Here is a 13,095-nt window from a genome sequence, read left to right as displayed (position 1 = left end):
GACTCTAAACCCACATTTATCACTTTGTTAACATAAAGCAAGATGGCTGCCAAGATGCTGCCTGGGCTGGCTATGTTTACCTCACTGGAGTTAGTGGAGTTTTGAGGTAGCTGAGTTTCAAGAAATCCATGGCTGCCACTTGAATCAAACATCTGAAAGACAGGAGGAAGGAAAAAGGCTAATGAACCAGTTCTGTAATGCATCCACGCATTTTCAGTTCAGAGACTGAGTTGTATAACATTTGGTAATATCTTCATTTCCCAGTCTGTACTAATAGTCAAATATAAAGCTTTGCCTCTGCAGAGAAATCTGCTTTCTTTGCCCCATAGTTTCATATTTACTCTTATGTAATGTCTCACAGCATTCAAGACATCTTGATTTTCTTGACATTGTTTTTTTTTTAACTACTTAAGCATTTCAAAAGATAAGGAACGGAGTTGGCAAAGTCATAAAATCAATCTTATAACTGTTCTTAATGTTCTTAGAATAAATATTGGAAGGCAATATGTTAAGTGATGTGTTAGAAGCACAAAAAGACTAGAAATCATTTTTTTAATTCTTGTAAATTTTATCTTCTAAATTTTGTAGAGTACTAACATTAAAAATTCAAGTAGGAATTCCTAAGAAATCAGCTAGTCAGCTTATGTAAGTACTGACTTCATATCTTCCTTAAAACAAAAAATGTTCAACCAAATGCTTTTGTTTATCAAGAAATCTTTTGTTGAGAACACTTAGCAGATATGCTAAGGCAGACAGTAAGGCTCACTTAATTAGCTAAATGGTACTTCTAAAAATAAGCTACTTATCTAGCTATCTATCATGTTATCCTCTTAATTGCATGAAGTTATCTTGATCAATACCAAAATTGACCTTGACATCATATACAAAACACAATGATGATGGTTCCATTTAGAAAACATAGGCCCAATATTAGCCAGGGGATTATAGTTAGCCAACAAATAAGTACTTATTACAACACAGTAGAGATGCAAGTAGAGCTGTAAGTCTTTGTTTTACATTTATATATTTGTGTCTGTGTGAGGGGCGGGGGACTCGTGCCACAGTGAACATAAACAAGTTAGAGCACAGTCTATGGGGTCAGCTCTCTCCTACATGTGGGAACTGGGGGATCAAACACACAACATCAAGCTTGGTGGCAAGTTACCCACTGGACCATCTCGCCAGCCCTCTAACGAGGGGATTTTCTTACTGTATACGAATAGTTAAGATACACAAGGCCACGTAAAAGAACTTACATGTATTTTGCTGTCTTTCCGTCAACAATCCACTTCCTATCACCCCACCCTTCACAGTTTCAGGATTTTAAAATATCAAAGTTGTTTTAAAGATTTTAGTCACCTGATTCATAAAAGTGGTTCACAGCTCAAGAGATGCAAATTAGAAAATAAGTATCTATAAACTGCAACAGCTAAAAATCCTTTTCAGAAAAACAGCAACCCACTGAAAGCCACTGCAAATATCTTCGTCCCATACAATAAGATCATCTTGTAGCCTTTCCTTTCAACCGTTCTTGAAAAAGTAATCCTCCAACCTATCAACCAGGGAGAAAACTATCAATAAGCACATGTTTCATTGTGGGTGTGGGAAACACTTCAGATCTGCACACTCATGCTCCCAGAGCAGTTCGCTGAACTCAGGGCCATATTTTAACAATAATTGTTGGAGCTGTTTTTTTTCTTGATACAATACTAGGAAGAGAAAACGCGTAGCAGCCACTGTCTGTTCCTTTAGGGCTTTGGACTGGTATGTCCGAATGCCAGCTCTGCCCTATAACCCCCGTGAGCAGAGTAGGTGAATGACTTAGCCTTTCAGAGCACTGGGGTTTCCCCTCTGTGGTATGGGCTGACAAGGTACAACTGTCAGGGGGGAAGATTTGAGGGAGCAAAGGATCTAGCACAATCATAGAATCTAGCACTACCAATAAAATCTAGGACTAGCAATAGAATCTGGCACTATCAATAAGATCTGGGACTAACAGTAGAATCTAGCACCGTCAAGGCCTATCAATATAATCAATAGGATCTAGTACAATCATCAATGGAATATAGCTGCATTTCTTTGGATTAGCATCACGTTTCTGCATTCATTTTCATATAAATTGCTATAAGGCAACAAAAAGTGTTGATTGTTTTTTTCTAATAATTATTATCCCGCAGCACCCTTGACACCTTTTCTTCTAGCAGAAGCCTGTACATGTTAGGGAAACTCTCTACTACTAAATAACTCTCAACCTTCATTTTCTGCTTTGTCACCGCCCCCCCCCCCAATCTGTGTGTCTGTGTCTCTGTCTGTCTGTCTGTCTGTCTGTCTGTCTGTCTGTCTCTCTCTCTCTCTCTCTCTCTCTTTCTCTCTCTCTCTCTCTCCACGATTTCTAGCCCAAGATGCCCTCAAACTCACTGAGAACAAACTCCTGATACTCCTGCCTTACTTACCAAGAGCTGGAATTACACTGTGCGCCCTGTTCCTGCTTGTGCAGGATCAAACATGGAGCTTCAGACACCCTAAGCAAGCACTCCACCAATTGGGCCACATCCCCAGACCTGTTTTCTGATAATTCCCATTCCTTATGTTCCTAAGAACTGCACAGGTGGGCCTGCCTTTTGGGGCAGGCTAAAGCAAATGAAGCAATTTGTATATTTCATGTGGGTACAAGTCCCTGACAAACCTAGATTCCTTTGAATCAACTTTGACTTAACCTTTACCAGAAGGTAAACCACTCATGGCTTCCAGCAGTCTGGAAACGGAAGCGGCAAGAGCGTCACCTCTCGTTCCTCCCATGTTGGGAACTTACCTGAGTTATGGAAGCTCTCTTTTCCTTCCCCTTTCTTGCGAGGGTGTCCAGCCCTTTCAGTGAAGAAAATATCCCTTTCTTGCTTTTCTCTCTCTGAGTAAGGGAGAGTGCTCTTTTCCTGACAGCGGAGCCATCTCTGGAACACACCTAATGAGAAACACAGTTGTAAACCATCTTAAAGCGGATCAAAGTGTCTGTGCTGTAGAGACGGCAGTCTTACTCTAAGTGTACCTGATGGTGTCTGAGTTGGCTGCACAACAGCTTCCACACAGATGCCTTATCCAGACAGCACAAGCCAATTTCCAACATTCAGATGGCCCCACAACGGGCAGCAGAGCCATCAAAACCACTCTGAGCTCCTGAGACAAGCTAGTTCAATGCAAAAGCCAGAAGCAATTGCACACTCTGCCCATGGGGCTCCCAGCGCTCCAAGCCAAGCCACCATCATTTATGGATTGTGTTCATATGTGCGCTCATGTGTCTGCAGGTCCATGTGGATGCCAAGAGTCAACTTTGAGCATCATTCCTCATGTACCACCCATCTTGTTTATTCTTTTTAATTTTTCTCCTTTTTATGTCTATGTGGTATATGTGCCTGTGTATATGTATGATCACATGTGTGTGGGCACATGTGTGTCGGGACACATGTATGTCCACAGGTGCATGTGGGGGAGGCCTGAGAATGACATCAGGAATCTTCTCCAATCCTTCCACCCTGTTCTTCGAGACAAGGAATATCAATCAAACTCAGAGTTCATTGATTTTGCTAGTCTGACTAGCCAACTTGCTCAGCTCTAGGGATCTTGTCTCCACTTTCCAAAGGCTAGAATTACAGGTGGGTAGCAATGGCCACCCAGCATTTGCAGGGGATGCAAATCAGAATTCCCGTCTTCTTCCTTTAACTACAGAGTCATCTCCCTAACCCTCCATCTTTTTTTTTCTTTCTTTTTTTTTCCCCCTGTTTCTGGAGATAGGTTCTTGTTGGCCTCGAGCTCTTTAAGCATAGGTATCTAGGAGTGAAGTTCAGGTATTCAAACGTATAAGGAACCCACTGTACTCACTAAGCTACCATCCCAGCCCCAGGCTTAGCAGCATTTAATCCATGTTTTTCTTCTTTATCCAGTAGGACCACTCCTCAGGGAGCCCACATTCCCAAGAGTATGAGGAAAGACAGACAGGCAAGACAGGCAGATGAGAGTATGGAGTAACCTCCACTAGCAGCTAGACTCCTAACAAGCATCTAAGAAACTTGGACCCACTGTCTCCTCTGCTGGTCCCCGGAATCTCGCCCCTGGCCACCCTCGTCCCTTCTTAAGTCAACTTCCAGCAGAGGCATCAGCAAAACCAGCTGGGGAAAGGTGCAAGCCACTGCCCCAGCCCTCCCCAGGAGCTTACCAGAGCGTGGAAAGATGAAACGGACAGGACACCCAGCCTGCCAAGAGCCAGCTTGGACGGGCGGCTGGTGGCTGCAAGGAGACTCTTGGGGTTCGGTAACTCCCCACCTTGTAAGCTCGCCAGATAGCAACGCATGCGGAACAGGTCCATGTGGAACTTTTCCAGGTTCTGCTCCCATTGCTGGATCTTAAATAGCAAGAAGAGATATGACCTTGACCTCAGTTACAAGTCTGTGTTGGTCAACCTGCAAGTGCAAGCCTATCCTTGGCCTTCAGGAACAATTGCTAGCAGCTGTAGTTGTGTGCTTTCAATCTATCGCCGCTAACCCCCCTGCCCCCCGCCGCCATTCCCTAGACTTCACACCCTCCTAGTGAAACATACTAACACACACACACACACACACACACACACACACACACACACACACACACACACACTCGTATTTTATCAGGACTGCCAAGATCAAAGGCAGCTGGGATTCCCAATACAGTGAGTGACACGGCAAAGTACATGATGGTTACAGAGCAACACTAAACAATGCTGACTCAGCATGGGATGGAAAGTGAAACACGCGTCTCCCCTGCTTCCCTTCCCTTCACACTTACATTCCCAGGGCCTCAACTGCAGGGGTTCTCAACCTGTGGGCCGCGACCCCCATGGAAGCCTCACATCAGATATTCTGCCTATTGGCACTTTCCATTATGATTCATAATAGTAGCAAAATTACAGTTATGACATAGCAACGAATCTGTTTTATGGTTGAAGTCACCACACAAGAGGAACTGTGTTAAAAGGTCACGGCATCAGGGCGATTGAGAGCAACTTCTCTACGGGATGAGCTGCACACAGACCGACACGGCATGCATGATGGTAGTGGGTTGCAATGGCAACCAAGAGCACTTGAGAGGCAAGGCAGACGTTCAGCACTCACTGCTATTCTGTGGAACACCCACCACATGTACGTCTGATATTTACAGATGTTTACGCACCAGAAGTCGCTATGTATTTCTTCAAAACAAGGAGTCATAAGCTGGCAAAGAAACACAATCAAATGGTATTTGTTTAGGGACCTGTCTCCGGTCTTCCTAATATATCACAACCACAGGTTTGTATAAAATGTGACCTCCATTTGCAGGCATGGAGAGACACAGGGATTTGGCAATCAAGGCTCAGAGTAGGGCAGAAAGCTGGCCGTTCCCCAGGCCCTGGTGGCCACCTCCACATAGGCTACGGTCACCGCTGGGCACTGGACTCTGTCAGGAGCACCAGATTTCCTCAGTGCCAATGTCATCTCCTATTGGCTGTGTTACTGAGCATCCCCAGAGAACCAGACAAAGTCGCCCGTGTTAGTCCTTCATTCCAGATAAACAATCATGAGAAAGAATTCCACCAGTAAGCACGGTCCCCAATCCAGTCTTTTCCAAAAATTAAAAACTTTGGGGTATTCCCCAGACTTTCTCTAAGTCATTGGTTCTCAACTTTCCTAAGGCTCCCACCTATTAGTACAGCTCTTCATGTTGTGGTGACTCCAAAACCATTAAAATTATTTTCGTTGCCTCTTCATAACAGTAATTTTGCTACTGTTACAAATCATAATGTAAATTATCTGTGTTTTTATAATGGTTTTAGACGACCCATAGGTTGAGAACCACTGCCCTATCTTCTCTCCATGCACCTCTTACATGTTCAACACACAACTTTCTGCATGAAGCACTGCAAGTTCTGGGGATGCCGTTCAGTCGGCAGATTGCTTGTTTACTAACATGCGCAGAGTCCCAGGCTGGATCATAAATAGGCATCATGGTGCACGCCGCTGACCCCAGCACTTGGAAGGTATAGACAAGATTGGGAGTTCAAGGCGATCTTCAGGTACCTAGTATCTTCCCTACTCCAGAGAACAAGGTTTTTAAATAAGTTATCTGGCCACAGAAGTGAAAAGCCTGCTTTACAAACCAAATGCTCCTTATAGTGGCACAAACAACAAAACAAAGCAAAGCCGAGGATGGCACAGGAGATGGGAGAGTCCATTTATTGAAGCCTTTTGTTACCCTTTATTATAAAAGGGAGTGTGTGTGTGTGTGTGTGTGTGTGTGTGTGTGTGTGTGTGTACACAAGTTCTACATTGCGTGTATAGAGGTCAGAGACAACTTCTGAAAGCGAGCTGGTTCTCTCCTTTCACCTTCACACGGGCTCCAGAGAGCAAACTAAGATCATTAGGTTAGATCCATTAAGCCATATCATCAGTCCCGCACAAAGGGAAAATTTTAATGATGAAATCCCACAGGAAACCCCCACAATCTCAGCACCGAAACAGACCCAAGGACAGGCTTCCTCTTTATTGGTAACACAGCTATGTTAAGCGAATGAGCTCAGAGATGCTCTGGACAACTGTGGAAGAGTGGAAGGGGGAGAAGATGAACCCTGATGATAAAAATAACGATGAGCCAAATGAGTATGGGATGCATATAAAGAAAGATGGCGGCCTTCCTGCCACACCCAACCTCCTTAGGAAAGTATTTCATTTAGTCATTCTATTGTAACTTCTGGCCCAATTGTATGTTACTAGGCTTCACCTAAAAGAAATTTACTGTTTCCTTTTTGATGGAATGAATTTTAAGAACTCCCACTCTGTGCTTTGCAAACAACAAAACCTATGTTCCCCAGGGACCCCAACCAGTGACAAGGCTCTACCAAAGGTGACTAGAGGCTAAAACAGCAATGCATGGTTCAGCAGCCAGCTTTGTTTAGTCTCCTTGGAGATAAGCCACCCACTATAGAGCCAATAAATTTTCCTTCAAATCAGACTGGGAAATCCCACATTATGGGAACCAGGAAAACAAGGACTTATCACCCATCCATACAAAGCCACATTGAGTCAGCGAGCAAAGCATCGCGTACCTCACCGAAGCCCCATGGCGCAGTAGCTGAGGACTCAGAGCAGATTTGAGTCCATTCTTGGCTCTGCCACTTGCCAGCTGTGTAGCCTCAGAAACTTCACTCACCTAAGCGTCTGCTCCCCCACCCCTCAAATGGATGCTGTCTACCCATCTCTACTGGGAAGAGAGATCAGAAAGCCAAACATGACCATGGCTTGAGAAGGACTCTTGAGGATACTAAAGCTGAGAGAAAACTGGGAGAAAAGAGAACATGGGAGAAAAGAAGGGAGGGATGAACTCAGACAAGAGCTGGGCTTCCTACAGTGATGAAGAAAGACCCCACCCCCACCTCAGACTCACGAAAGCAGCCTGTGGTAGTTAATGCTGATGTTCATGTTGACAACATCTAGAATGTCTCCTGGAGAGGCAAGCTCTGAACACAGCTTTGAGGGATAACCTGGATGAGCTTTACTGAGGTGGAAGATCGACCCGGATGAGCTTAACTGAGGTGGAAGACCCACCCTAAATGTGGGTGGTGCCATTCCAGGGGCTGAGCAGGACATTTTGTAACACTCGCCACCTCCAGAAAATAATCAAGATGTGAACAATAGGGTCCTTTAGGAGCTGTGCCCTGCAGCAGGGACACAAGAGACACACTGGGGAGCCACAAGAGACAACTGGAAAGCAACATGCTGAGCAGGGAGAAAGACAGAACCAAGAGCCATGAGACATCCCAGACAGAACTTGTGTGAGGAGAGTCCAGGGTGCTCTCAGAGGAAGTAGCTCCTGGGCCTTTGTGAGAAACAGGATCTGCAGAGTGGTCCAGGTGACAGGAGAAAGGAGGCAGCATGCGTGTACACTGTGCATACAGTCCTCTCTGTTTATATGTCCGCATGTGTGCGCACCGTGTATACAGTCCTCTCTGCTTGTACATCCACATGTGTGTGCAGCACACATACAGTCCTCTCTGCTTATACATCCACATGTATGTGCACTGTGCATACAGTCCTCTCTGCTTATACGTCCACATGTATGTGCACTGTGCATACAGTCCTCTCTGCTTATACATCCACATGTATGTGCACTGTGCATACAGTCCTCTCTGCTTATACATCCACATGTGTGTGCACTGTGCATACAGTCCTCTCTGCTTATACGCCCACATGTGTGTGCACTGTGCATACAGTCCTCTCTGCTTATACGCCCACATGTGTGTGCACCGTGCATACAGTCCTCTCTGCTTATACGTCCACATGTGTGTGCACCGTGTATACAGTCCTCTCTGCTTATACGTCCACATGTGTGTGCACCGTGTATACAGTCCTCTCTGCTTATACATCCACATGTGTGTGCACCGTGCATACAGTCCTCTCTGCTTATACGTCCACATGTTTGTGCACCGTGTATACAGTCCTCTCTGCTTATACGTCCACATGTGTGTGCACCGTGTATACAGTCCTCTCTGCTTATACGTCCACATGTGTGTGCACCGTGTACACAGTCCTCTCTGCTTATACGTCCACATGTGTGTGCACCGTGTACACAGTCCTCTCTGCTTATACGCCCACATGTGTGTGCACCGTGTATACAGTCCTCTCTGCTTATACGTCCACATGTGTGTGCACTGTGTATACAGTCCTCTCTGCTTATACGTCCACATGTGTGTGCACCGTGTATACAGTCCTCTCTGCTTATACGTCCACATGTGTGTGCACTGTGTATACAGTCCTCTCTGCTTATATGTCCACATGTGTGTGCAGCATGCATACAGTCCTCTCTGTTTATGCATCTACATGTGTGTGCACTGTGCATACAGTCCTCTCTGTTTATGGGCCCACATGTGTGTGCACTGTGTATACAGTCCTCTCTGCTTGTATGTCCCCAGAAAGAAGATAGGAGTGGAGAAAAAGTCTAGGAGTAAACAGCTAAGTGGGCTTCCGGATGAAGACCAGAGTGAAGAGGGGTCATTTTCTATGCCATGAGAATGCCAAAGGGCTTTGAGACCAGGAAACCTCATGACTGGATGTGTTGATTACATGTGAACACTGTTACTTCTGTGAAAATACACCACTCTGCCCATGGCACCCTTCTCTGACCCTGTTCTGGCTAAAGCCTCATTTCCAAGAAACAATACAGATGGGCCCTCTTCCGGAAGTCTTCCAAGACTACATAAGAGGCTAAATCTCATCTCGGTGTCTTCCCCAGTGCTGTGAAACAATAGCTCCAACTTCATTATCTTGTGTTGAAACTACAGGCCCAGGTCTGTCATCCTTCCTGATGGAGGACACTCTGAGGACAGGCTGTCTCCAGTCTGCACACATACCTAAGCCTTGAGTGTGTACTGCACAAAAGCTGACTGAACTAAAGCCTCAGCTGTTATGATGTCCAGCCGACTTCCACCATCTCCTTACTGACTCCTGAAGAAAGCCTGTATCTATGCATCGCACCTCCATCAACCAGCCTTGCCCCCACGCCCCTCGACAACTATTCTTGTCTGCTTTCTCCTCCACAAACTATACCCCCACCCACACATCACATCATCAAGGCTTCATCCATACTGTCCCCTGTTGCCATGGTTTCCAAGTGTCTAAACACAACGCTACATCCTTCTTTATCATCTTCAACCTTAAGTAAATACATAAAGGGATACCCAGGGTACACAAAGGCTGGGGTGATGGACGCAGCCCCACTTGTGTGGTTTCTCCAAGCACCATAGCAGCCCTCCCTTCCCAGCCCACTGATTCAATGGGCAGACCCCTGGTCCCCAACAAGGGCACATGATGAGGCAGACTTTGGGAGCGGTGCCAGCGGCAGGGGGAGGCCGAAGCCATCTGGGAGGATGCCAAGATCGCCTAAGGGCGGAGAGGCTTTTGTCCTCATTGACTTGTTTGAAATAATAAACGGAAAGGAAAATAAAGTACTAACTGGACTTAATTTACAACGCTTCCTCCCTCAGGACTTCAAAGGCACTCCTCCCCATGCGGACACACAGCGGGGTCTGGTGCGCATTGGACACGCTCAAATGAAAGTTGCATCATCCTGCCTCGTGAAATAGCCCAGAGGCCAGAGGACAGGACTGTAGCATGTTTTATTTTAAGCAAAGCATGTGACCTCCACAGCAGCATGAAACACAGCCATTGTCACTGTGACAGTGTCTTTCTATTAGGAAAGGGTGTTGACAACCCCTTTCTCCACCCACCAACTTCAAAGAGATCCTGTTTCAGAGACTTTATCTATCTTGCATGACGTCATCTACACCAGAGGGTCTGGCATGCTGAGGACGCACGATGGATAGACCTGAAGTTGCGGGTGCCTCTGCGAGAAAACGCCACATGATCGAGAGGACACCGCACAGCTGCAACTTCTAAGTGGCAATGAGCTCCTTCACAATGGGAACTTTCAAGTGGGTGGTTTGCAGAACGCATGAAAGATGCATGGGTTCTGTGCCCTCATTGGTCCAAGCCTGTGGCTAACGCTGCCCTGGCACGGTATGATGGTCCTTGTTGGAGACTTAAAAGCAACTGCAAGCCAAGGAGAGAAGACGGACCAAGCTTAACACACGAGTCAAGCCAGTTAACAGAAGACTAGGACCCCCCCCCCCCCACACACACACACACCAGAGTATGTGTAAGAGCCAGCACATGTTTGAAAAGACGACAATATACAAACGGGGCAGAAAGTGGGCACATAAAGGCAGCCCCCACCCCACCCCGCAGAGAGGTCTCCGGCCTGCCATCGTTCTTGGGAATATTTTTCTTGTTCTTAACTAACTGCCTCTATCTCTACCTCTACACATATATGCGTGGATCCTATTCTTTGTTCTCAAGTGCAAAAGCCTGGGATATCATAGCAGATGCCCTCTGGCCTCCAATGCGCACCTGTAACACACTTGCTTCCCCTGTAGGCTTTTGTCTAGCAAATGGCTCTCTCTACAACTTCCTGACTGAGCTGGGAGGAGTGAGCCCAGTGGATTTAACTCCTGTTACCCCCTGCAGTACCTTTGGGGTGGGGGGAAGATGACTAAATTAGGGCCTTAAATTTTTCTTTTAATGTGGTAAGGTAACATCAAGGCAGAATTTCTGAAGCGCAACTCTTCTTCCCAGGAATTCGCAGTGTTGTGAGGCAGGGGTGGGAGAGTGTGGAGGAGGAGGGGAGGGATTTGGGTTAGGAGCAGCGGGGAGGGAAACCAGAGTGAAAAGCTGGTATAACGCAATAAGCCAAGTATAAGCCAAGGTATAATGCAAACGACTGACACGACCCTGTCAAAGAGTGGGCGTCGGCCTCAAAGGATAAATCCCTGCACCTTCCTATGTGCTGCACAGATGCTCTATACTTCAGCGACAACAGCAGCCTGGCTTCATTTCTTTGTGACAGGGTCTAGCTAAGCTGCCCATGGTGGCCAGTCATTTGCTATGTAGCCTTAGCTGGCTTGAATTTATCACCTTCTTGCCTTAGCCTTCCAAGTAGCGGGGAACCACAGGCCTGCGGCACCAGGCTCCGCTGATCCCAGTTCATTAAAAGAACTTCTCCTTGGACCACCTAGTCATTCAAGACTCTCAGATTCAGAGGTCAGAAGTGACTGAGACACCATCCATCCAGCATTCATTCACAAACTATGGACAATGCAGGAAAATACATGGGGGGGGGGGCGCAGGGGATGGGAAATGTACTTATAGGAGAGACTTCTGCCATCTTTTTTAAATGTTTATTTGTTTTTACTTTATGTGTATGGGAGCTTTTCCTACATGTCTACATGTCTATTCCCCCACACATATGCAGTGCCCAGAGAGGCCAGGAGAGGGTGTCAGGTCCCCTGGAACTGGAGTCACAGATGTGAACCTCCATGTGGGAGCTAAGAATTAAACCTTGGTCCCATGGAAGAGAAGTGCGCGTGCGCGCGCGCACACACACACACACACACACACACACACACACACACACACACACGATACTTTCAATGTCGTCAAATGTTCCCTTTCTGTCCCTAAAACTAAATGTCTGAGTCCACATAAGACACTCCTCTCCTAGAGCAGTGAAGCCTAGTCCTGAAGCTCAGCTTAAGAAAGCAGGAAGCGCTAACACTGTCCTTTTCCGCAACACAGATCATATGAGACTTATGGACTCAGTGTCACTGGGCTTTGCAAACCCTAACAGACAGGACCCAGGACAACACACAGATCGTGCCACACTAGGGATTATCCCTCAAGCTCTCACCCACCATGTCCCCTGGACAGAGTGGCACACCCTGCGCACCCCAGATAAACTGGGTGGTCCTGAGAAGTTGAAGCACCAAGGATCAACAAACAAAGGAGACAAGTCAGTGTTCAAAAGCTGTGAGCGCTCCGGAGGCCTTCCGTGAGATGATGAACAATGAGAGAAAATCAAAACAAATTGCTAAGTGAATAATTAACCGAAGAAGAACCCTATAATGGCTTAACTGCCCTATGACACTGCAGATTTAGTTACTGATATGCCAATATGTGTAATTAACTTGGCTTGCTTTAAAATGATACTTAGCGTCTCTTCTTCTAAGGTGCATGCATTTTGTAGAAGTTACTAAAGTAAGCATTTTTCTCCTTTGTCTGTTTGAGCCCAATCTCATTCTGTAGCTCAGGCTAGCCTGGAATTTACAAGGAATCTTCCTACATCAATTTAAAAAAAAAATCACACTGTAAGATGTGCATGTGATGCATGAAGAAGCACAAGGGATGTGCCAACACGACTGCAACTCCACCTCTACCTGTGCAGTCCCTGCGTCTGTCTCCCTTGCCTGAGACAACTCTTGGGTCTTTCTCCTGGAGCATGAGAAATGGTCCTGCTCCCCTAAACGATGCCTGCCTGGCAGGTGAACTCTTCCCAAGAAAAAGCAAGACAGAGCGAGACAAGGGAGAGCGCAAGCTGGGCTCCAGGTAGGAGCAACTGTCCTTCTGCCCTTGGCTTTCTTCCTGGGCCTTGCAGGAAGTCTGAGTGTGTGGATCATCTAAGAACAGTTCCACGTGGCAGCATAAATTC

General features: G+C 46.3%; 1 protein-coding gene across 6 annotated transcripts in view; it reads right to left on the bottom strand.

Moving 5' to 3' along the window:
* Nucleotides 1–13,095, bottom strand: part of TIAM2 (TIAM Rac1 associated GEF 2) — a 208,716-nt gene that overhangs the window by 81,352 nt on the left and 114,269 nt on the right. For all 6 annotated transcript variants that reach the window (XM_084774508.1, XM_084774507.1, XM_084774511.1 and 3 more), the window contains exons 7-9: nt 4,208–4,393; nt 2,813–2,959; nt 81–152 (exon numbers count right to left, since the gene is read on the bottom strand). In XM_084774508.1, coding sequence (XP_084630634.1) covers nt 81–152; nt 2,813–2,959; nt 4,208–4,393 — 405 coding nt within the window. The remainder of the gene's footprint in view (nt 1–80; nt 153–2,812; nt 2,960–4,207; nt 4,394–13,095) is intronic.

This window comes from Acomys minous (genome assembly GCF_964271855.1).
Source record: "Acomys minous genome assembly, chromosome: 3".
Taxonomy (NCBI): domain Eukaryota; kingdom Metazoa; phylum Chordata; class Mammalia; order Rodentia; family Muridae; genus Acomys; species Acomys minous.
This window is presented reverse-complemented; position numbering and strand designations above follow the sequence as displayed.